General features: G+C 44.8%; 1 protein-coding gene across 1 annotated transcript; it reads right to left on the bottom strand.

The window, feature by feature from the left end:
- Positions 1-1,886: 1,886 nt before the first annotated feature.
- Positions 1,887-24,919, bottom strand: LOC118781775 (synaptic vesicle membrane protein VAT-1 homolog). Its single transcript, XM_036534840.1, has 6 exons — positions 24,259-24,919; positions 19,309-19,516; positions 8,030-8,200; positions 6,899-6,988; positions 5,169-5,410; positions 1,887-2,177 (listed from the first exon to the last, which is right to left on the bottom strand). The coding sequence occupies exons 1-6, from the start codon at positions 24,670-24,672 to the stop codon at positions 2,007-2,009; spliced, it is 1,296 nt and encodes a 431-aa protein (XP_036390733.1). The 5' UTR covers positions 24,673-24,919; the 3' UTR covers positions 1,887-2,006.
- Positions 24,920-26,191: the final 1,272 nt, after the last annotated feature.

Below are 26,191 nucleotides of genomic sequence, written 5' to 3'. Positions count from 1 at the left end.
CAAACCTGCTGGACTGTAGCCCAACAGAACCAGGACTGTGAACCTCTTTTTTAAAAGAGGGAGAATTATAGGGGAGTCAGAATGAGCATGTTTACACAAAAGAGAAGAGGGGAATCTCTAAATTGACATTGATCATTACAATGGGTTTTTGATCCTGTGACTGATAGAGTCCACTATGGTTTGAACTCCAAGAGTAACTCCAATAGGCTCATATGTAATGCCCACAATAAACAGGTCTGGGTAGGTACAATGGGTGGAGAGGGGCAGTATTAACACCAAACCCACCCCACCTACCTAAGGGGGCTTTCTAAATAGCTATCCTACCCTTGGAGTTGTTAAGAGTCTATAAGCATTTACTCCCATGAGCCGCATGCTACCTTTATCTGCTGTAGAAGCACAGCCAATGGCTCTCTCACACGGAGCAGCGTTCAGTCAGAGAGCACTATACAGTCCCAGGCTTTCTCGGCAGGGGGAGAGTGGGCTGTGCAACCCTGTGCTTCTGCCTGGAGAGAAAGCAGAGGCAGACCTTGTCACCATCTCTGACAAGCTGGATGCTTGTTGCCATGCCAACCAGCTTGGGGAGGGAGAGAGAGAGAGAGAGATAGAGAGAGATGGAGAAAGAGAAGGGGAAAGGCTGCATGAGAGGAATGCTCTGTACTTTCTCCAAGATCACAGTGAATGGCAAACAACTGTTTCCTGTGAAAATGTAACGTAAGGTGGGGTGAGAACAGGGAATGCTAGAGGAGGATTCTGTGAAACTGGAGGAAACACCAGCCAGCCCTGTGAAATGCAACAACGTCCCTGTTATCGTTGTTTGAAATAGTTTAGCTTCTCCAAATACCCACCCGCTAATGCGTTTGTGCTCTCTGCTCTACGTGCGTAATTTTTTCTGAAGAAAAAAAAATGGCACAGCCTTAAGAAAAAGCTATCAGCACTGCAGGCTCTGTGAAACAAACATAAAACCTTATCAGGAATTTCTCATCGGGATTGCTGTATATGCACAGAAAAAGTGAGTATCAGCCTCATTTCAAAAAGCACAAATACAACATTAAAGTCTCTCTTTCTGGTCAATTATAAAGGCTATGCAGAATATGCGGTGCTAGCTAAAGAAAGCTAAGCAGGCCTAACACTACAATAATTATGACAATACTTCATATTTGTCTACGATAGAGATACGGAAAATTAGGAAGCCACTGAGATTGTCAGGGTGATGGGTCCTTCTCTCAGCCCACCAGCTGTGTGCTCGCTGCATGCTGCAGGCTGAATGCTGACTCTCCTTGCTGGGAGTCAACGGGTTCACACACAGTCACATCTTGCCAGGCAGCAAACAGCCAATCAGCGGCAACACTGACTCATCTGCCGCTACTACCTCATGACATCACTAATGCAGGCTCTGAAACAGTATAGGGTGGCTGGGGAGGTGGGCGGGGTTATGCACCTGAAGTCCTTCTTTCGGTCTATGACTCTGGATTGGCGCAGAGGTGAGGTCAATGGGGGCTCATCAGTGGGAGGTGGGGGAGGAAGGGGGCATGACAGTTCTGAGAGCAATCTAAACTGCAGCTACAGCAAGAGTATTTGAACAGTTGTCACAGCAACAGCTATAGCTCTGGGCCAGGACACTACCCATAGCCCTCTTTACAGGAAAAAAGTAGATTTTTTGAAAGCTATAAGCTGTTTGTTGAGATCAGGCAATTGGGCTGTGTTTGAAGACCAGACTTTGTCATTGCAGATCAAACCTTGTGGTGAAAGGGGCGGGGGATTGGGGGGCAAGATCAGAGCTGGAAGGACACAGCTAGAATGGACAGGAAAGACTAAGAGCTGGTCTGGGTGACTCAGACTGCTGTAAATTTAGACCGTAACTCCAAGCCCCCCCCCCCCCCTACACACAACAACACACACACACACACACACTCACACACACACAAACAAACAAAAAAATAAAATAAACCCCAGCCCCTCAGAGATGGGCTTCACATGACCTTCCTGACCCTATCTAGCCCTCCTTCTCAATTCTCCTCTTTCTTGATTTCTTCATTCTTGGGCTCCTCCTTCTTCTCCTCTTTCTTCTCTTCTTTCTTCTCCTCCTCCTTCTTCTCCTCCTCCTTCTTGGGCTCCGGCAGCAGAATCACTTTGCCGATGTTGTTCCGCTCCTGCATCCGTCGCATCGCATCTCCCACCTGTAGGAGAGAGGGCGGGAGGGGGAGGGACAGAAAAATAGAGAATGAGAAAGAGAGAGACATTCACAGAAAGATAGTTACAGAGAAAGAGAGAAGGAAGGTGTACAGACGAAAGTGTGGGAGGAAATTTAAAGGGGTGGGAGAGAATGAGAGATCAAGGAGGTGGTGTCCATCTGTCACAGCAAGAGTACAGTGTTATCCATCTGTCTCTACAGTAATTGATTTGTCTGCGATATGTTCCACACACTCACACTCACCCACCTTGCACCTCGCACCGCTGAGGAGATGCTCAGCATGACAGATCGCAGATCACCGAGCCTCACCTTGTGAGCAGCACAAGAGTTTTCACACCAGTGGTGCAGTGTTGGCACACATTACCGATTTCAACACACTGACAAGAAGGAGACAATGCTCTTTTTTGGTGTTATTTTTATTTCTGTTTTTTGCTTGTAATACATTTTGAACCGGCAAGCCTTGGCAATATGCTTGGGTATGTTTTCCTGTACTTAAAATGCTTTGAATTTGAATGGACAGAGAGAGAGGAAAGGCTAAGAATGAGACACTAGTTTTTTATCAACACTTGACCAAATACCACAATTTAATGTCCTCTTGGACCATTTTAAGAACATAGTGAGATATGTGTCAGATATGCCTGCTGTAGCCTTAGGGACAGTGGATAGATATTCTTGAGCACTAACACTGCTGTTTCTGTCAACAGGGAGGGAGTGATTTTGTTTTTCTTTTTTAGTTTTTTTTGTCTCCATTGATCAGGGTCACCTCTTCAACTCCACCTCAACTTAAACAGACCACCTAAAGACCAAAGCCACGGCAACAACGGACTGTCTCCTAGCAACTAGCGCCATCCCTTTGAAGCGGGCAACTGACGACTGCACACACGCACACAGGGGAGGGGGGAGGCGTGGGAGCGGGGGTGTGGGGGAGACGAGAGCGCAACTGGTGCTTGAAAAAAGAATGCTTGATATAAATGACTAGGTGTGGCAAGACCTCTGTCAATGCAGTGAATGTATGTGAATATATACAATTTCACACTACAATTAACCAATGAATCAATATCAATCATCAGTACGTATCTGTACGTAGAGAAAACTCAACTACTCTTATGATTTTTGCAGTAACTCCTGTCATTGCCAGAAATGTGCTTCTGTAAAACCTATGCAGGTGTTGCAAAAAGGCAGCAAAAATGGAGATCACTATCTCACTGGGAAGAATCCTGCAGACAGAATTCTAAGCATCCAAATATTTGCATATTAGGGTTTCCTGTCTGATTCCACAGCTCATACTACAATGTTGCTAATATCCTCTCATCGCCACAATGGTTTGCAGTGCATTACTGCGATTTTCCAGTCAGGTTGACTCCTTTGGCTATAAGCACAATAACGTTTGTCCTGGAGTGTGGTCTTGGGGCTGTGTCACATGACTGGTGCTGTAAAAATATGTGTCTGTAGGTTTATGTAAAGAGTGATTTATGAAACTACAAAACCACTCTGAAAAACTACAGATGTAAAACACAGCCACAGACAGACATTAATGTGGAGATTTTTTTGCAATGTTGTGTATGAGGGGAAATCTGAGATGCTCTTTTTTAATCTAATTTATTCAATTGGATTAGGAATGTAAGATCAGCTTCTGTCAGGAAAATTAAATGAAAAAGCAACATCCAATACTGATGGATTGATATGTGTTCCCCTTTCGTCTTTTTCACATTTGTTCTTTCATCTCCTCTTTATTGCACTATGCATCACTGTCTCTCCGACCCTTATGCTCTCTCAGACTCCCATAGAAAAGACTCCCTTGCTTCTTCTCTCTGCGTCTCATTCCTCCACGGTGGGACCACACCCCAGACAGATACAGGCATGCCGGTGGAGGTCACCATGGCAACGTGAGGAAAGACAGAGACAGAGGGAGAGAGAGAGAGAGAAGCGCAGAGAAATAGCCCAATTTCGTTTCTCCGGCACTACTGTAATTTGTTGGTGCTTTCTCTCAAGGCTTATTCAGCAGCGTCAGCACACAAAAGGAAGCCCTGTTGAAAAACAACACAGCACCTGAGCTTCAAAGCTTCAGAGCGCGGTGGATGTGCGCACACTGACCGCTCATGTCAAATAATGGCGCGTGTCCACCAGAACAAGCAGTCACGGAGCAAATAAACATCTGCAGCCCAACACTTCCTTCGACTCTGAACTTTAAACAGCTTCAACAAAATTCCCTCTCTCTCTGACCTCTGACCTGCGCCATTTGACCCCTCCCTGGTGCTCAGAAAGAGACTGGGAGGGAGCGAGTCTCTTTGAAGCCGTTGTAGAAATGCTTTGGTGCACCTGTACAACAAGCTTTTATGAGCATCCCATCCCCCCTTACCGAGTACAGCCCACGCCCCACCCTAGAGTCTGCGAGGACAGTGCCAAGAGATAAAAGCTGCTGCAAACAGGAGGAGTAAACATGGCCTTTTTCAGTAAAGCTACAGCTAGGCCCAGAGTGGGGAGGACGTGCCTCTTCGTACCCATTATCTGAGGCACTTTGTCATCGTTCTGAGGCAGCTGGAATGCAGAGAAAACCAGAGACCTTTTCCATATAGTGCTCTTCCAGTCTCTGAGCCAAAAAATGACCAGAGGGGAATGCAAATGTAATCTGCTTCACCCTTGTATAGTGGCTCTTCTGTCCAGCAGATCTAGGGCAGTCCCATGGTAAAAAAAAAGAAGTACCGGCTGTAATCTGGTTTTCATTCCACCTCCTGATTTGTTTAACTCGGGCCCGTTGAGCTGAGTGGTCAAATTGCCCGTTGTTATCGAAGTCATACATCGTGATAATTGAATGATGCTTCCAGGGCATGAGGGACTCAACCAGTCGTGCCATACCAGGTCAGCCCTGGATGTTTAATCATTTGATATTTCTGCTTGCATTGTGCGCACACACACTCACACACACACACTCACACACACACACACACACACACACTATCCCAGCCCTGGTCTTCACCTGCTCAAAGTGATAGGTGGAGTCCACACGGGGTTTGATCTTGCCCTGGACATAGAGCTCCAGCAGCTTGGCCACCACCTGAGAAATGAGCTCGTACTCTCCGTCCAGGTAGCCCAGGTGAAAGCCGCACACTGACTTGTTGGCGTGAATGAGGCTGCCAGCATTGGTGGAGAACTGATTATACCAGGTCTTCGCCACAGCCAGCAGGTTCTTTTTCTGTCCCGTTAGCATATTAGCGGTGCCTGGCGAGCAGAGAAATGGCAAGAGTTAAAGCAATATACCCCCTCCCTCTCTCCAGCCAATTACTTTCTTGTATAACATGATTAAATAATTCATTACAGAAATTAAAACTATGTAATTCCACTCACTAAAAGGTCTGGATGTGGAGCTATTATACACTAGTACACAAACACTTGTACTCCTTGATGCATTTCAAGGTTTTTCTGAGTTATTCCTTACTACACAACCATAAGACAACCACAACATACACACTTCTAAATGAATTTATTCATTTAATTCACTAACCTATAGTTGGGAACATTTGCTATGTCTTATCTTTCAGGTTAAATCAATGAGTAGTAGATGTGTGGTAGACTTCAGTGAGTACTGCTTATTACAGGTAAGGAACAATTCAAGGTTTAAATATCTATTGACTTAGTGTAGGTGACCTACAATGATTTTCAATTCCCATTCAGAACACAACAACAACATGGAAAAATGGTAAAATGGTAAAAGTAATCAACTTCTACTGTTAGCCCAGTGTTTGTCTTCACACACGTTGTGTAAAAAATTAGCCTGACATATCTAATTTGATAAGGGATGAGATGGTGGTTTCCATGGTAACTCAAACAATGCAGCAGCCACTTCCTGTCACGAGGCAAAAGATGCTGCAGATGAGATGCAACGAAGAGCAGCCTCTGATCGTGCTTTCTGCAGAGCCACTACGTGGAGTATACTCTCCCATGCCTTGAATCGACCTATTTATAAATGAGTGATAAATAAATCGATTGATTCAGAATTGACTCACACACGCTTTCTGCCCCTGCCCTCCCCTCTCTCTGTCTCTCTCCCTTCCTTTCTTGCTTACTATATCCCTTTATGCTGCCTCACCCCAGTGCCCTCTTTCTCTGCCCAAACCCCTTTATCTCTCTCTCTTCTGTCTCTCTCTCCCCTCCTTCTCTCTCCTGCTCACTCCCTGGACACAGACAAAGGCAGCTCACAGAGTGAAGAAGGGCCAGTCTGCTACAGTCAGATACATTCCTGGTCGGGTGCATAGAACAGCCATTGTCTGCCTGCACATACTTCTGATAAACTGCAGAAGGAGGCCCGAAGGAACAGTGGGAGTGGAGGGGGAAAGAGAGGCCATCCATACTTTCACCAGGCCGGGGAATGGCCCCATTCTTCGTGCATACTTCCTCTGCCCACCACCGCACAAACATGACGCATTCACTGCAGCTGATCCACCGCGTGCAACAAACCCAACTAGAGATTCTATGGGCACCCACATCACCACCATATAAGTTCAGCTGGGATAACAAATTAGCTAGAGTCTCCATCAGGTTTTGGACCCAGATTACTCCAGGATGAACGATGATTTTTTTGCTTTCTTATCTTTCTGGGGTAATGTAATTCTCCAAGAATTAAAGAAGTGTAAGTGCTGGGTAAAACTGCACTTCCTGCAGGCCTGTCCAGCTTCAGGGCCCTGGGTCACACGAGGACACCTCCCTTACCATAAGTGATGAGCTTGCCCATGGGTTTCAGCAGATTGAAGGCCTTGTGGGTGTCAGAGCCGCCCAGAGGGTCAAGGATGATGTCCAGGCCTGAGAAACCAAGCCGGGGTGTGGGGGGTGAGAGAAAGACAGAAAGAAGAAGAGAGAAGGAAAGTGTGATCATGAATGAGAGAAGGAAAGTGTGATCATGAATGCATACCAACATATTCATTTTAGCCTGCCAAACGATAAAGATTAACAATAATCTTTCAACCAAAAAAGGTCTAAGACCACCATTGTCCTGAGGTTCAGTAAATTGCTTGTGTGCAGTAAGGCACTATGTTAATATCTATTCTTTTCTACAGCACCTACTGTGATTAACAGACTTAAGTATGTTCTCAGTTTATCTGAGTCAGTGAGTGTGATCATCACAGCACCGCGCCAGTCTCTTCTCCTTTGTCTGTCTAGCCTGGGAATATATTTCACCTAGCAAATGTTAAAGCATCTCTTGATCTGAGTGGGAAAGAGAAGGTCACACCGTGTTTATATTGGGTTCATATGGGAGGAGGAAAGAACACATCAGAAAGGGAGGAATGGAATTCCTTCCTGATAAAGAATAAAGGCTATTACATAAATGCTTAGTATACTCAGGTTTTGAATTTACTGGTTTTGCTGGAAGCAGAGGGGTTCCTTAGCCTCTCAATTAGGTTACTCAATCATTGCAGGAGTGAGTGCAATGGTAAGTACAGGAGGTGCTTGGAGCAGCAGCTACGATTCCAAGAGCCTCCCTGAATAAAGAAGCCCATCCACTTATGAGATAACAGGGCTTGTAAGTGATTATTCAGGGGTCTTATATTTTTTCATAGTAAGCAACACACGTGTCAAAACAGTCCTGGAAACACCCGCTTAAACACCAGAGACACATCATTCTGAGACTAAACAAGCAGAAACACAAGGCTGAAATGTCTCAGATGATAAGATCAATCAGCCAAGTGCAAAACACAGTGTAACAGTTAGTCAAACTGCAGTCATGCACAGTAGCCATCCCTTGTTCACATGTGCAATCCACCTGCACAGAAAATTGCCATTCTGGAATGAGGCAATCTGTAGTTGTTTAGGAGTCTTCTGCTCTGGTTCAATAACCGCCCTCACCTTTGGGGCTGATCTTGCGGATCTCACTAACGTAGTCCTGCGTGCGGTAGTCGATGGGGTGCGTGACTCCGCCCTGGCTGATGGCCTCGTGTTTGCTGGCCGATGCCGTGCCGAACACCGTCACGTCCTTCACTGTCTTACACAGCTGGGTGGCTGCAATGCCCACACCACCTAAAAAGAGAGAAAGAATTGAACGTGGAGAATCAGAGAGGGAGAAACATTGAGACTCAGAGAAGGATCTGAAAACTGATCAGAGACAGAGATGTGAACACTGACAATGAAAAAAGGAAAAAAAAACTGTTACGAAAAGGAGAAGGAGGTGGTAAGGAGCAGGACTCATAAGCCAAAGTTTGCCAGTTTGAATCCCCACGGGGGCACTGCTTTTGTACCCTTAGGCATGGTGCTTAATCCAGAATTGCTTCAGTCAAGCTGCATAAATGAATGATATGTAAGAACTGTAACCTATGTAAGTTGCTCTGGGTAAGAGCGTCTGCTAAGCAACTAAATGAAATGGAGAAACGCTACTCTCAGAGAGGGAAAGACTGGGACTTGCAAAGAGAGAATGAGACATAATAGAAAGGAGAATTCTTCCTGCAAATACAATTTTCCTCCACTGTTGCTTCACACAACTGCCCCCTGAAAGTACGCATTTACTCAATCCATACCCTCTAGTTATTTCAGATTGATATAGTATAAGAGAGAGCATCTCCTTTAATCATCCCAGCCTCTTAAATTGGGCCCAGCGGATGAAAAGACATCTCATTAGGTATTTATGTAGTGCGTGAAAGGTCAAAGTATTGTGCGCTGTCATAGGCAACAAAAATAATAGCGTCATTATATGGTGCACTGGGTAGAAAAATCATTAAGTGCAATTACATTCTTTTGGTTACCCTGGTGAGGAGATACAGAGATCCATAAAAATGAATGCTGCGGAGAATGTGACGATCATGTACATGCACACCCACAGCACTGGAGAAACTGACCACATCCGGTGATGTACTCATTAGAGTTCATTGTAAAAGCTGCCTTTGTTCAGGCGGAGTCAAGGTGGTTTTGCTATGGAGGGGCTGGATTTTTCACTGAAGCAATTCCAGTATATTATGATGCTCAGGGCTCTAAGAGTGCCTGCACTGGAGAGGATTTAAACCCACAGCCTGCGTTGAAGTAACCACAAGTGAGTGCTGTGCTATTAGCCAGTGTACAGCTCTGCAGGTATCTAGTGACAATCGAGATTTTGCTTAAATATGCAGTAAACCTGCCAAGTGCCCAATCCAAGTCATCCTCCCTGGAAGCGAAGCAAATTCAAAGCCTCTCCATCTGTCCACCAAAGCTTATGAATCAAACAAATAGTGCCCCTAGTGGCAAGGAAGGATAAGATTAGACTGCCCTGGCTGCAGGTACTCTTTGCAATGTACCACAGTGGACAACAAAGGGAAAGACAGGAGATGTTGTGTCTCTTTTTAGATACAGGTGATGTCCTTTCAGGTATGATAGATGAAAATAACTTATATCAATTTATACCCCTTACACTTTGTGAATTAGGCAGTGACTAGCTAGCTGAGGGGCTTTGGGCTAGGCATGAAAGACAAAGCATATGATTCCTTCACGTGTCAAGGAGTTCCTTCTAGGACAATTAGAAATGGTAGTCTTGTGTGGCCTGCTAGTGGACTCTCAAAACATAATGGATGTGCATGAGCTGCAAAGGAGTACTTTTGCCAGCTCAATCAGCAGTTATTAAATTTCTCATGGTGTAACAACAGATCAACAATGGACGCTTCTAGGATCGCACCAGTGTTGTATGAACTCCCATTGTTCTTTATCAATACTGCCGTGAATTGGAGGGGACACCACATTATTGCCAACTACAAGTCGACAGCTATGCTGAAATTTTGAGTGTCTGTGTTCAAGTATTGCTTTTTTGGGCATGTTCATTTTCCTCAAGAGTGAGGAAATTGTCATTCCAGTCTCTTGTGCTCAGGCGCAGTGTGACACTGAGGTGGTAGTGGCCTGCTGCATTGAAGTGCATTCCTCGGACAAAAGAGAGGGTGGCTAAAATGGGAGGTTTCCTAGGTGCTACCGAGCAGCAAGCCCCTCCAACCACACGTTCCCACTGAAAAGCCCATGTCAGGTAATGAGGGCAGTGAAGGGATTTGTGGAGATATGACACTGCAGAAATGCAGTTGCCCTAGAGGAATGGGACAGACCACAGAGACATGTCTCAGAGGTGATGGCATCTGGCTCCAGCACATTTTCACGAAACACCCGGCTGCACAAATGTACATTCTAATACACACACACCCACACACACATGTGCACACACATGCACTCATATTATCACACATATCTGTACACACACTTACATAAGCACACATACACCCACACACACCCTATGCATTGCAAAGGAAAAAGCCAAACTGCTAATGTTCTGACACTCCATCTCATCTCACGATGAGCCACTGGGGTAGAACAACCATCTCTGCCAAGACTTACTGATGTCGGGTTATGGTCTGCATTGTCCCAGTTAGGCTCCAGCATGCACAGTGCCACAGCTGGAACTCTAGTGGTTTTCACTCCATCCAGGCAATTATGAAGTCTCTGAATTGAAGTTATATTTTCAAAGACTCCTATTCATACCAATGGCATTCACCCTCACCACTTCAGTTCTGTAAGACCTTCAATCTCTAGAAACTCAGATTTTCCCCCTGAAATCAAAGAAAACAATCCTCACATAACAATGACAGTGAGCCTTGATACGCAGAAGAGAGTATACTCAACATGTCCCCAGAAGTAAGCAGTTGAGTTGCCAAGGGGACCAGAACCAAATTGGTTGAGGGTGAGGGAGCAGGTAAGTCATTTTGTTTCATTGGATTTTATTCCCTTAGGTTCAGGACGCATTACTTGCTGATCAGGAGCCAAGCCCTGCTGTTATGAGTGACTAATTCTTTCAGAAGCTTTCGAATCAACACAACCAAGGAAATTGAAACCTTTTCACCAAGACCAATTTAGACCAGATTGTGATCAAATTTCTACATGTGTGTGTGCGCCTGTGTGCATATGTGTGTGGGTGGGTGTGCATATGCAAGTGTATGCATATACGTGCATTTGTGTATGTGTGTATGTGTGTGTGAGTGTGTGTGTGCGTGCGAGTGTGTGTATGTGTGTAAATGGGCATATACAAATGTGTTTATGTGTGTATATGTGTGTTCTTTTGTGTGTACAAGCACATTTTATATGTATATTTGCATATGAATATGCAAGTGTGTATTTGTTTGTGTGTGTGTGTGTGTGTGTGTGCATATGTGTGCTTGTGTGTAGTCTCTCAGGGGGTGATTCCACATCTTTATTATGCCATTTATTATGACAAGATACTGGGCTTTTTCTGTCTTCACTATTGCTGGAACCAAATGTTCCATCAACAGCATTCCTTAACACCAGAATTCCTTAATTCCTTAACTGCTTATAATGGTGGTGGGAACTCCTGCGCAGGACCAGAAAAACCACAGACTGCATGTCTCCCAGGTGATAAATGGTCTCTAGCCACAAAGTGCTTTTGAAAGAAAGCAAAGTGAAAAAGATCATGCACTTATCATATACAGTCCAACAGGCACAAAGTATGATATTTTCTCTTCTATACTCCTCTAACAAGCTCTAGGAGTATGTGCACAGAGACACAGGGGCACATGGTCACAGAGATGTATTAAGACACAATCTGCTGTGACTCTGTCTGAGCTCTTCACATCTCAGTGAAGACGCAGTAGAACAGTGTCAGGAAGTGTCTCCAGAACAGTGTCTCCAGAGCCAGTCAGTACAGGGGTTCAGACAATAACGGTAATCATGCACTCTGAATGAAGCTGACAGCAAACATTGTGCTCCACAGTGCAGCAGGAGAACGGTGTCCTCTGCCTTTGTTCATATGCTGATTCTGATTTCCTCTTAATCACCAGCACCCACCCCCTTCCCATGTCTCTGTCTCTACCCTTCCACCCAGGTGCAGCGACACAGGCACCAGGGCCTGGGTGCCACCTGAGGGGCTGGGTGTAAAGGGACCCCCCCACAAGAGCCCCTGGGAGCAGAGAGACCTGCATGTGCCCCTGAGAACAGAGCCAGTCTGCCAGCCCCGTGACACCACCAATCTCCCATCACAAGACCTGGGGCAATCCTGCCAAGAACAAACACACACACACACCCACACACACTCACTCACTCACTCACCCACTCACACACACACACAGAAACAGTCTTTCAAGTCTATCTACATCTGCTAATCTTTGCAAATATGTGCACAGATTCAATTAGTCCATCACCCCATGCCATTCTCTCTCTCTCCCCCTTCTCTCACTCACACATTCTCTCCCTCTAACTTCTCCCCCTGCCCCTCCTCCCTCCCTCCTTCTCTCATACACATACTTGAAATCATTGTCTTGAGGGTGTACCACAACGAAGACACTCTCTTAATCTCGCTCCCCACCTCCAACCTCCCCCACAATGTGGCAGTTAAGAAAATTCCAGCAGCTAATTTGATTTGTTACAGTTTGGTTTATTTGAATTGTTTACCCATGAAATTTAACAGATGTCAAAGTTTTTTCTCAACAAGGACAAATGAAGACACCAGGCACAGAGTAGGGCTGTCTCTGTCACTCTCTCCCTGTCCTTATCTCTTCTCTCTGACTTCATTTGGCCCTAAATCCTTAGGCGTGATGAAGTGGCTGGCCAAAGTGAAGAGGAACTTCCCCTAGAAACTCACTCCGCTCTCCACAGCCAACACTTCCACACCCAGAAACTGAAAAACACCCATGCATCACACGGCCAAAATGGGAAGTTAACAGTGTTCATGTCTCAGTCATGTTTTTTTTTTATTTTGTCTCAAGGTGAGTGATAAGTTGTGCTGTGATCAGGTTTTCCTGCTGTCATGGAGCGGAAAGCAAAGGTCAAACAGTGGAGCGTGCAGATGATGAACACAGCGGAAATCCATTCGGATTCAATGGCTGGGACTCTGGGAGTCAGTGCTGCCAGAGTGAGACAGGGGCGTTCCTCAGCCTGGGGTGGTGGCAGAGAGTGTGTGTGTGTGTGTGTCAAGCAGAGAACTGGCACACAACTCACAGTTGCTGAGCTGTCAGTCGCCTGGCAAAGCAGTTTCCACTGTTCTGCTCAGGGGAACAGTCTGATTTCATATTTTCATTAGGCAGTTTCCCTCTGAATGCAGTCAAACTAATGACTCATCCTTGTAAAAACTGAAAATGAATACTGACAGTGTTTTGAAAAGTATGCTTACAGCATCACATATTTGATTATACATTCATTTAAGATAGAGTATTCAAGGTGTGGAGATGTAATGTTATTCTATAAGTGATTGCTGGGATGCAGTCTCATGGTAAACTGAGTAGACAAGAGTTATTAAGCAATTGTGCAACCAATCAGCAAGAATTTCCATTAAACATTTTTTGTATTGTTCAATTCTGCTCTACAATTTTCATGGTACAGGGCAGCCATGTGAATGGATAACAGCTCAAATTTCAAATCTCAAATGTATTGTTATAGCCCATTTTTACAATCAAAATTGTCACCTGTCATTCACGTGACTTACTTGAATGAATAAAACATTACAAAAGTAAGATGCATGGAATATCTAAAAGCATTCAATGAGGCAGCCCCAGGTAAGTTTGTAGGCAAATCGAGTATTAAATGTAATTTGTGCCATAACTCTGCGTACCTACAAAATATTCTGTAATGTGATGGGTCAAATGAGGACACGTAAATTAAATAACGCTAAGGAAAGGAAAAAAAAACACATCTGGTGAGACCAATGAATTGGAGCCCTCTGTGACTTCCTGAGCGACAAAGCTCTCATCTACTTACAAGCATCCAGTACCAATACACATACACACTGCAGTGGGACAGGTCAGTGGTGCCCCCTGACCAAAGTTTTGTTGCTTGAGAGAGAGCTTGTTGTTGAGTGATTATCTTTCTACATTATCTTCTGCTTTTAGCCCCTGGCAGGTCTCAGAGACGGTTTGACCACAATGAGAGAGACTGACTCTGATATCTGATGTGAAATGATGTCAGATATAAGACGTGCAAAGCCGCACTATCCAATCGATGTATGTGCTATATGTATGCTAACTTGTGTCTCACCTTGACTCGACATGAAAATGACTCATAAAATATTTCCTCCACCAAAAGTACTAAACATTTTACTAATTCTGTGACTGATCTGTCAGTGGAAGGCTGTGAAGTTGCACCACACCCATGTTATACAATATCAAAATTAAGAAAGTCACCAGATACTTCACAGTTTGGCACTAAATGTGAAGAAGATGGATGACTGGACTACAGTCCAGTTTCCAACTTGTCTAACATTGAAATATTCATGACAACTGTATGATGCCCTTCTGAGGGGAAGCTTTTTATCAGCCAGAGACAGAGAATAGGCTCTACCAATAGGCAGAACAGGTGCAGTCCAGTCCTGCTATGTAATGTGTAGAGAAGCTCAATATGCACAGTATGTGATTCTGCTACGGACAACGACATTGCCCCCTGTGGTTGGGCAACAGCGTTGCTGTTTGGTCCTCTTTGTGAGGGAGCTTTCTGTGCAGTCAGCTACTCATATCTCTGCTTGGGAGTTGCACCCAGTGGTTCAGAACTTCACAAGTTTGGTTCCCACTTGGAGCGCACGGTGACATTGCTGCTGTAGGTCAGATACTCGAGACCAACGCCTAAAGGTTGGCTGGGGCTGAGAGTTTAGGGGCAAAGCATGGCTGAACCCAGCTTGTATGTGAGTCTGCAACAAATGGTGACATCACTCTGTGGAGTCAAGACAAGAGCTCCATTGGCTCCCTGTGGAAACGAGGTGGGGCATCAGGAGTGATGCCACGCCGTTGTGAAGTTTGCAGGTTTGGTCCCTCAGAGATATAATCCATGGACGGAAAACACATATCTCTAAATTTCCCTTCTCCCACGATCTCAGCAGAGGCACTGTTGGTATTCCTGAGAGGCAGCCGGCCAGCATGTAATACAGTCTCCTGCGTGGAACCTGTTATTTCCAGCAGTTAGGATTGTGGCGTCTCCTCCAGCACTTTAACGCTCCATTCTTTGCAATTCAGCTCCTTTGGGTTTCAAGTCCGCAGACTCCCACTCCGTTTCTAGCCCTCACTGTCGCTCTCTCTGTTTTTCTGTTTGTCTCTGCTTCCCTCCACATTTGCTGCCTCTTTCCCCCCATTTCTGCTTCTCACACGCTCTCTCTGTTTCACACTGTCTCTACTTCTCCTATTCAAAAGGGCTCGATTGGTGAGACCTCTCTTGTTTTCTCTGCTGCATCTCATTCTACCTCCCCCTCTCCTGTTCATTCTCAGGCTCTTGCATTCTTTTTGTTTAGCAGATGCTTTCACACAAAATGACTTATACGGCGTACCATGTTCACAATTTCCATTTATACAGCTGGATATTTACTAGGGGTACCAAAGCAGCACTCTGAATGGGGATTGCACTTGCAACCTTTGAGTTACAATGCCTGGTCCTTACTGCTATGCTAAACTTCCCACTGCTCCCCACTACCGAATCTTTGCCCTTCTCCTTCTTATTCCTAAGCCATCTCTTCAGGGGATTCTCTCTCCCTCATATTTTTCTCCTTTTCTCCCACCTGTGTTGCCCTCTTTCCCCGTGTATCTCAACAGATCTTGGAGCTCGGCAGACTGTGTGAGGACAAGCCTCAAGCGTGAGGCCAGGCATAAACAGGCCTTTCAGTGCAGGCCTGGGTTCAGCGAAAGGTTAGAGGAAGACTTTACAGTAGAGAAAAAAACACACACGCACACGCACACATAATGGCAACCCGTCTGTCAGTCCAGTTCTGGCGCGCTTCAAAAAACAAAAGGAAACGAATGTAAGCCCTCATGCTTTATGAAGAGGTGCTGACCGCAGCCGAGAGAGTGACTCCGAGTGGAGCGCGAAAGGGAGGATGCAGATGTGCGTGCCTGCAGTGTGTGGGTGGGATGAGGGGGGAACAATACGCCATTGTTGGGACAGGGGGACTGGAGCCCTGGGCCTGCAGGGGTGGGTGGGGGGCTTTTGAGGCTGCAGTCGTGGTGGGGTTCTGATGGTGCAGGGCAGCGCCAGGCGAATTAGCAAAGTGTCTCTCTCTCCTTCTCTCTCTCTCCCTCTCTCTCTCTCTCTCGCTCTCTCTCCCTCTCTCTCTCTCTTTCCCTTTCTTTATAGTGATTGCCCATGTTGGCCTTTGATCAATGCTACGCTTCCAAGACTGCATCTCTGCAGAGAAATTCAGGGACACAGCAACCTGGAGCGGCCCAGTACATCCCCCTGGCAGCCTGGAGAGCAGGGCTCCTCAATCGGCCCACGAAACATGTCTGCTCACCTCTTGGGAGCCTGCGGACCGAAAAAGGCGGGGAGGGGAGGGGGGGTCATGGCTCTTCGTGGGGACTGGGCGCGGTGACAGGAGTTGGCAAGCCCTTTCCTGACGGCAATCACGTCCGTGTTAATGAGGAGAGAGAGGCTTTCAGGTCCTAATCAGCCGATGTCTCTCGTTCTAGAGCATGTGTGGCGGCCACGCCACTGTCAGTCAAAAGGCCTGGGGAACCCAGTGTTCAGTGCACCACAGCCGCAGTGTCACCGATGATCCGCAGAGAGAAAATACGGTGGGTGAACTTGTTTTATTTTCAGTCACACGGCCGACTCTAGGGTCAGTAGTGTCGACATGAAGAGAGACTAAATATCAGACAGAGCAACCTTCAGCTAATGCATTTTGACAGCAAAGTGGTATTGATGGTAAGCTCACACAGCATGTGGTTATACAGAAGCCTAGCACGTCTGAGTGCTGACAAAATGTATAATGACAACAGCATTAGCATATTGCTACAAGAAGAATTTGAAACCATAACTTAAATATCCAGCTGTAGAAATGGATAACATTGTAACTGATGCTATTGTAACTGCTAAATGCCAATAATGTAATGTAATGTAATAATGTAATAACTTATCATTGACAAATAGGTGGGTTTTCATTCAACCTCCTTCCATTCAATTTTCTTCCCATCCTAAGTCATCAGTCATTCAGTCAATAAATCAATATATCTTTATTTATCCTCCTGGAGGCAATTAAAATTCAAGGTTTCTAGAAAATCACAGATTTAAAAAATGGAAATGACACATTTACATATGCATAAAGAGTAGACAAAACACAAGCATACACATCACCTGTGAATGCGCGGCGATGAGGAAAGGTGACAGGAGCACAACACCCATTTAAAGCTCATAATTTGTGGGTTTCAGATTTGAAACAAACTAGTCAATAAGCCGATAGTCTCCTTTCATTTGACTTACCTTGAAGATTTCCTCTGAGAAGCTGCAGTGATTATGTGTGTGCATTGTGGTTGGTGGAGTGTTACTCAAACAACGGATTATACTTCATTAGGTCCAACTGACACAGACATTTACATAACTTCTTATTCCTTCTTGCAACATTCATTTAGTGTTCTTGCATGGTTTAAAAAGGCAAGATTTGGGTTTTGAGACATTAAGTATTGTTACACAACAATAAAGTGGATACTATACAAATTTGCTGACAAAAACAGTTGAATAAACAGAATAAACAATGTGAAAGCAAACACAATCTGTTGCCATCAGTCACACACACAACCAGATTGAGAGAAAGACAAAAAGACAAACACGTTTTTTGTACTGTCCTCAGACACACACACACACACACACACACACACGCGCGCACACACTTTTTATTGTGCTGTCTTTAAATCCACTGCAACAGTAGGCAGACATTTCTGGCCATGACTGCAGAAACCTAAGCAAACTCTGACATCATCTCAATGTGTCATCACATAAAGACCACAAAATGAAAAAAGCATATGATCTGAAAATCACACCATTTACTGTATGTTGCCCTGGGTAAGAGTGTCTGTGGAGAGTGAAGGTTAAATTAAAACTGCTAAGGAGGACAAGAGAGGAACCATAAGTGTGAATAAAAAAAAAAACCAGGACAGCGAAGAAGCAAGAACGTAGCCATGATCTGGGTGACAGGGGCGTGTCAGCACTAAAACACAGCACTGCAAAATGGGGCACCTCGACAATGCTCTCCGGAGAGGACTGCAGGCTCAGCCAGGATCAACCCTAACACTGCATCTCAGAAGAAATGCGGCTGCACAGGAACCCTCAGATGCAGCCAGTGACTTTAGCAGCCACAGTGCTGGGTTTTCACTGTCAGTGAGTCCTGCAGTGTCACAACAGCTGAAGCCCATAAGCTGAGAAGAGGCCTGGAAAAGGACATACAGATAGGGAGGCCCAGCTGAGGACTCAAGTACAGCAGGAGGCTGGCACGGATGCATCACTCTTTCCTATGAAAACGAAGACTTTTATTTACTTCTACAGTGCTGGTATTGAAATTAGTTGTCTTCTTTGTGATAGTCAATGGGCCAATGAGTCAATGAGTACCATCTTCTAGGCTCCACTTGTTCATTAAAGCTTGGGCTTTGTGTTTGGATTTATGTTACTTCGGTGATGTAACTTTTACAGTATTTATTTTTAACAAGGACACATCAACCCTATCATAAATTCACTATTCATCATTAACTATGTTTACATTGAATTGCCCCTAACCGGCAATAACTATCTGGAAGGATCACCTGATAAAACCTATGGAGAGTGATGCTTTGAACACTCCTTACTGATGGTTGATGCATTTGCTGCAATCAGAAAGAGAACCACTCCTGTGCAATAGACAAACTGTGCAACAACAGGGAGCTTTTAATCTTTCATTAGGCCTAAACCCCCAGGTGAGTCTTTTGCTGATATGAATGGAAATGATTTGTGCTGCTCACAAATCCACACAAGAGGTGGATTATTGTTATCGCAGAGCAATTGTTAATTATTAATCATCGTACTTTTAATCCTCTAAAATTTAAACAATTTAAATGTCACATACAATGCATTTAATGCACACACACACAAACACACACAAGCAGAAGCTCTCCAGCTCTCTCTATATTCATGGCAGGAACATTCTCCATCTCTCAGTTTCACATTACATTACATCACATCACATTCATTTAGCAGACGGTCTTATCCAGAGCAACTTCTGGCACAATACATAAGTGTATCCAACAGAACATAAGTGTATCCATATAAGTGCATACATCTCCTGCCTACACTATACTGTGTTACAATGAAGACAATGCAAATAGAGGGGCAGAGGAATTCAAAATTCCACCTCACTGTAAAGTGTGTGTACTGAGCTGCACATCCGTACATGCGCCCCCTACCTGCCGCCATGTGGACCAGCACGCTCTGGTTGGGCCGCAGGTTGCCGAAGTCAAAGAGCATCATGTAGGCGGTGATGTAGTTGACGGGGATGGCGGCTGCCTCCTCGAAGCTCATGCCCTCGGGCATGATGAAGGTGTGGCTGGCCGGCACAGCCACCACCTCCTGCCACAACCCGTATCGGTTCAGCACCAGCACCTTGTCCCCCACCTAAGAGAAATGAGACAGGGCGGGGTCAGGGAAGCTTTACTATCCTCACAGTGCATTCATTCAGCTTGTTCTGTGGGTGTCTCTGTTTAGGCTCATCATTGTTATTTACCCAGCAAGTCCCCATTTCTGGGGAGATATATTTCTTTCTATCTCTATCTCTGCATCTCTTATGTTAATTAAGATTTGTGCAGTAGACCTTTTGCAGGCCTGATTGATCTACTCTCTAGGCAACTGACTATGACTTTCCACTATTGCTCACTTTCCACTCTTGCCCTCTAAACTATCACACTCCACTTAGTTGTCCTGAACACTGTAACTATTACACATTTTTGTCCTGAGCACTGCCGCTACAAAATGCTTTCACACAGCTCCAAACTCCTATGAACATAATTCAAACAAATGTAACGACTCAACACTACCCACTCTTAATGGCCTCAATGAGCACTCACACGTGCAGCCTGACCACTGCTCTGCACTGTTGCCACGGTACTCCACACTAATTCATAGAGGCTGGGCTTTTCATCTCCAGGGTGATCAGCTGCCAATGGGAGACACTGAAATGGCCCAGCCCAGTCGTGTCCTGGAGTTCACATCGGGCTCATTTGAACTGACAGCCTTTCCTTACTGATTCTCAGAGAAACTCCAAGGTCACGTTCAGAGTGGGGCGTAGCAACACGGCACACAGGAAGGAGCAGCAGCAGCCTCCACATTCTCAACCTCTTCCTGTTTTTTTTTTTCTTTAATCTTTGAGAGGCCGCTTCTCTTCTTCCTCTCACCGAGACAAGACAATGGGCAATCTTCACCGTTGGCACTGCGCCGTAGGGCAGGCCCTGCCAAATTCCTCCTCACCGCAAAACACAAAACACGCTTTCTCCTCCCTGGGAAAAACAACCACAATGTTGATCCTTATAATGGAGGGGAGAGGGAGAGAGAGAGAGGGAGAGAGCAATGAGCCTGAGTGTCTATGCTCTTCAGACAGAGAAAGCCCTCTCTCTCGCCTGCCACCATAATCAATGCTCTCAAAGTTTAATTGCCGATATGGCAGCGATCAATAGGTGTGGGGTTTTTTGCAGCGTGGGATGAGAAAATGGACTGACTCATGGATCACATTTGTCTGCATCGGCAAATGTGCAGGATGATACAGAGTGCAGTCAGGGGCAACCCTGCCAAGGCACCAGAGTCAGAGGAAAGCTGCACAGTAACGCTTCCTCTTGCAGTTGACAATGCATCCCCTCTCACTCTGGGCCAGGTCCTTCCTTACAAAGGCAAAGGGAGATCATTCCAGCTTTGCTTCCCACCACTATTTGAAAAATAAGACCACCTACAACCGATAACTTTTAGATGAGCATCGGAAGACTGGAGCTTCTCTGAACTGGTCTATACCATGATCTCATTGGAGTCAAGGAGTCTTCTCATGTAATTCAAATTCTATATGTCAGTAGATTTTCTACAAGCATTCTAACAGCTGGGATGTTCTCCCAGTTCCTTCAAAACTGTTATTATGAAGACAACTTCATTGCTCAGAGGGGAAATATCGGCCTGCAAAAAAATGATTCTCCAGGACAGGGACTGAGACTGCATTGAATGTGGTCATTCCACTCTCTGAACCAACAAAACTTGTGGTCTTAATGCGCCTGGAAAGCCAAACATGTATTTGCACATGCTGCTGTCTTTGTTACTGGTTGGACATCCAAACCCACTCACAGTGGGATTGCCCAGGCACAGTCCCACGGCCAAAGCAATCCCCAAGACTCCGACAGAGGCCAGAGGTACCGCAGCCTCAACCACAGAGGAACTACTACACAGATACCATGTAGTAAAGCTCAAAACATCCATACACAGGCCTACACACGGTGATGCACACGGTGTAACAAAACATTTTGCACAACATCTGCTATTCTCTTTTGGTCAATTCAGTTTTTTTTCATGGACAGCTACCAGTTCAGATCCAAAAATTATCACCAAGAATGTGTTCCTTCTCTCTAAAAAAAAATGTAGTGCACAATTTTTTTTTTTTGGATCGGCCGGGTGTGGTGGGGAGGAAATTCCAGACTGACAATGTGGGACAGAGGAAGGTAATTGAGAACATATGGGTTGGATCCTAACTGCACTCACAAACACAGAAAAACAGGCGAGTAGGGGAAGAATAGGGGAAAAGATCGTGACACAGCCCTGAGTAGATTTACGGAAATTCCTGCCTTGGCTTCACGTCATCGTTCCCCTCAGTTCTGAGTTCATCAGAGGGTGATGTCATCGCAGAGCTGAACTGCAGCCTGTAGGAACTGGGCGGATTGTGAGCGCCACGTTCCGGTTTTTGTCAGTCTCAGCCTCCTGTCGCACCTACACCAAACACCCTCCACTGCGGTCTGCCTCCGATCAGCACATTCCCAGCTCAGTGCTGCTGGCTGCTAAAGGTCAAAATATTTCAATAATTTATGAGCCAATTTCTTCTTCACGTTTTAAGTTTAAGGGATCCAGAACAGGAGCTGGGGAGAATGTTTGTGTGTTTGTGTGTGTGTGAGTGTGTATGTCTGTGTGTCGGTGTGTTTGGGTGGGGGTGTGGGCGGGGCTTTGCCGTGGCTTTGCCCCAACTGCATCCGATTCTGTTTCAAACACAATTATCACTGTAGGTAGAACAGATGATCTCAATTTTTAGGCCAAGATGTCTGCCAGAGATGAAGTTCGCTAACTAAGTTAGTTTACCAAGGGATTGGCATTAGTCTGTTATTTTTATTGTAACTGTCCTTGATCAAGAGCAATTGTATTAGTCCCACCCCCACACACAGACAGACACACATATTTGTTCACCAAAAATGTGCCAGTGGGAGTTTCCATCTTCCATAAAAATAGTGAGACCCCAAGACATCCCAAAGCACAATTCAAATCCCCCTGGATGTCTGGAAACTGGTTGATTTAATATAATTCTTTCTATCAGTCAAATTGAGATCATGAAAAAAATTGTGATTGACATTTGCGGTGGAACGGGAGACAAGTGTCTGCCCACCCAATCAAGACATTGTGCTTGTGATGCGGCAGCAGCAGCCGTATGAGTTATCTCACAGAAAATGCTTTTATCCACAGTGAGCCAGTGGCACACTACCTTTATGTTAAGGGTGTGTTTTGCATCAGAACAATTTGTGCATGGAGTTGTGCAAAAGGAGACCAGCCTTGGAAATGTTTTTGACATTTTGACAAAAGAATGACAATGTTCTTGTATTTTGCATTTCAGCTTTTTTGAAATAACACTGGTGCAATTGTATACAGCTAAATAAACTACCTAAATATAGCTACTTGAGGTTAATGGGGCATAACACAAAAATGAACTGAAAATTGGAATAATAAATTAATTTTAATTGGTTGCCTTGTGGAAAAAACGCGGTCACTGAGTCTGAATACTCGAGTTAAATAAGTGAGAAGGTGTGGCTGCCAGATTACAATGTCAATATAATCAGTTCAATACTGCTTGCTGTTGCTAAGCGCCGTCAAAATGATCGAGGCAGTAACAGTCACACATGAGTCATCATCTTATTCAGATAGATGGATCATCATACAGGTTCTCAAAGCCTGACTTCAAATAATTGTTTCATCATAAAATGTTATGAGCGTTGCGCATCACCGAACAGCTTCACTACATATTGTTAAAAAACACTTATTCTGCAGGATACATTATTTACAGTGATGGTTCTTTGGAATATTTCTCTTTACTTAGCAGGTCATTGATTTTTTAAAGAAACAAAAACACGAATAAACAATGAATAAATGAGACGTTTCGCTGACACAATATGATGCTCCTGACAAAGAGCGCGTGTTTGATTTACATTTTCTCTCACAGACGCGTGCCTCGCCCATCCCGTTTCTTCAATGCACGAGGGGCGCTCTCCAACAAAGGGAAGAATGACAGTCACATACACGCGGGCATCACAATAGCATACACAAATTATAGGCTTCACCATATCCGAAACACTTCCTTTGCAAAAAATATTTTTCTGCTGATTATAGTTGGGTTTCCCTCTGACCATGAGAATCAATCCTCTTTCAGGATGAGGAAACAGAAATAAAAGGACAGTGGGAGAGCAGCCACACGGCAGCTTCGCTGCCAAGTACAAGTCCAACTTGGAACTGTCAATCACACATGCGCACAGCGGAGCGTATTGTTTATGCTCAACTGAGACTAAGGGCGCTGGCTGTTCATTGAATTCATTGTCATGGGTCAATTAGACAACTAACTTAATAGACTTAATGATATTAACCCCTTATCTGGAAACATGAAATATTGTAACTTCACAGAGAAACGACTGGCGTAATTCAAGGCAGTGTGTATTTTCTAAAAAGACGGGCCAACGCAAAATTATTTCCAATAAGTACCTTGATAGCTATACTTTCCACCGTACTTGTTCAGTCGTTCATATCGAGTGAAAAGAATATAAGGTTTGGATTTGGTATTGTCATAAAAAGTAAGATAACCGGGGAACCTATATGGCATAGTAGCTACAATGTTGAGCGGAAATGATCAGCACCGTTATGCCAGTGTAATCTATATCCCCAAATCTATCCTATCAACCGCATTCAACTTCTTAAACATGATACCGCTTGAAGCTGCTATTTAAAGCGCCATGTTCTGGGATATTTATTCTTCTGCGGTGCAACACGAATGAAAAGGTTTATTCATTTTTGACTTTTAGATAAAAAATATACTCAAGGGAGAATGTAGACAAAAGTGAGAGGACGAGAAAGAAACTTACTTTTCTGTCCGTTACTTCTTCCCCCAAAGCCTCAATCACCCCGGAGCACTCCATCCCGGGCGTGACGGGTGGAGACGGCAGCCGGTCGTACAGACCCTGTCTTCCCAACAAATCAGCGAAGTTCAGACCGCACGCCTTGACCCGCACCAGCACTTCTCCGGTCTTCAGAGTGGGCATCCCTTTCTTCACCTGCAGCTTGACTTTATCATATCCTCCATAGCCGGAGAGAACCAGGGACCGGTAGGTAAAGACCTCCTCCTCAGGGGCTTTCTCTGTCGCCGCCGGCGCCGCTGCTGCCTCGGCGGCTGGCGGGGATTCCTGCTTGGTCTCCGTTTTAGGCTCCTCGCTGGGTTTGCTGTCTTGCTTTTGTTCCTCGGGTTTCTGCTGCTGAGCAGGTGCTTCCTCGCCGGACATGGTCACAATTAAAGCTATTTGCTTTGCTGAATTGAAATGAAATGTTAAGTTTCTTCTTTTTTTTTGGAAAATATGTAGCCTATTTAAAATTGCTGGGTGTAGCTGTGTGAATGAGGCTGCAGCAAAAACAGAAAGGTGATTTAATGCCAAACAATTACCAGAGCAACATGAGACAGACTCTAGACTACAGGTTACTCAGTGCAGAGTGAAGCTTCGTTGTCAAGGTCTGACCAGCCAGAGGTTGACAGCTCCGTTCGCTGACAAAAAAGTGCGAGTGGGACCAGAAGGGCGAACTCCAAATCCTGGAGACCGGATTTTTGAGGAAGCGGAACGACGGCGGATTAGTTTCACACAGGTTACGTTACAGGTTACGAGATGAATATAATTTAAAAGAAATTTCATCAAATCGTCAGCTTTCATCAACGTAAATAACACTTGGGAAGTAACTATTTTAAAGGTCAGAATAATATAATCTGCACTGAAATGTCAGGACAAGCGTCTCATGAACTATCCTGACTGCATACACTTGCACGAAAGTCGTTTAGGCAACCAAAAAGGTAATTAGTTTATTAATGTCACAGCTACTAATTTAGTGTACTTTAATATTTAAATGAGGATGGAGATTTTGGGAAATTGCTTTTCATTTCAACGTTTAAGTAGAGGCAAAATTTGAGTTAGATGTTTTCCTAAATGGATAGGAAATGGGAAACAAACATAGGAAATTTGATGTTATTTTCCTGTGAAGTAGCCACTGGCAGTGGGACAGCAGTTCAGGACTCCTCATTCCTGAGTGGCTTACTAAGAGAGGACAGAGATAAATACTACTTGTCTTCAAAGGTGCACAGTGAAAACAAGGAAGGAAGTTTACCATAGTTGATAAATGTGTTCAGTTACTAACTTCAAGATCAGTTCATGAAATAAGATCTGTTTATGCAATTACTTACCAGTAGCCATAGGTTAAGAGATTTACTGTGATGAGGTGTGCCTTTGAGTTCAGTCAACATAGGAGTAAACACAAATGACCGTGTTATCAATGTCCCAGGGCTGATCTGGAGGTTGGAGGCAGTTGTGCTTAATCTGGAACAGCAATAATGCTGTATTATAAAACCTTTGTACTACTTTAGTACTTAAAGTTCTGTCAATAATTTCCATGACCAGTGTTACAAATTAATAAAGCTACCACTTGAATGATTAAATAGTAAGATTGGGAAGGCATCAGGTTTAAGGAGGATGGCATGGCACACTTGAATTTGAAATTTTCACATATATTTTGCGTTTTGAAACAATTCAGCTTGAGACCAGATGCGTTGGCATTTCACGCACACAAAAAACACACGCACACACACACACACACACACACACACACACATGAAATGCTGGAATTCAACAGCAGGAAGTCGTGTTAGCCAATAAACAGCAGTATTCCTCTAAAACGCCCTCCCGCCCATCCTCTCCTCTTGTAGTCCTGGTCAAGGCCTGGTCCCTGAGCAACAGAATAGTGGCCAGGAGAAGTCCAGCG

Source organism: Megalops cyprinoides, chromosome 1, assembly GCF_013368585.1.
Source record: "Megalops cyprinoides isolate fMegCyp1 chromosome 1, fMegCyp1.pri, whole genome shotgun sequence".
Lineage (NCBI taxonomy): Eukaryota > Metazoa > Chordata > Actinopteri > Elopiformes > Megalopidae > Megalops > Megalops cyprinoides.
This window is presented reverse-complemented; position numbering and strand designations above follow the sequence as displayed.

Bases quoted from the DNA above. Each gene is read 5' to 3' on its own strand.
- LOC118781775 (XM_036534840.1), bottom strand. From the start codon at position 24,672: ATGTCCGGCGAGGAAGCACCTGCTCAGCAGCAGAAACCCGAGGAACAA. The intron at 8,201-19,308 runs GTAGGGGGCGCA...CTCTCTTTTTAG, and splicing joins GCTGGTCCACATGGCGGCAG to GTGGTGTGGGCATTGCAGCC. The intron at 6,989-8,029 runs GTGAGGGCGGTT...TTGGTTTCTCAG, and splicing joins CCGCAAGATCAGCCCCAAAG to GCCTGGACATCATCCTTGAC.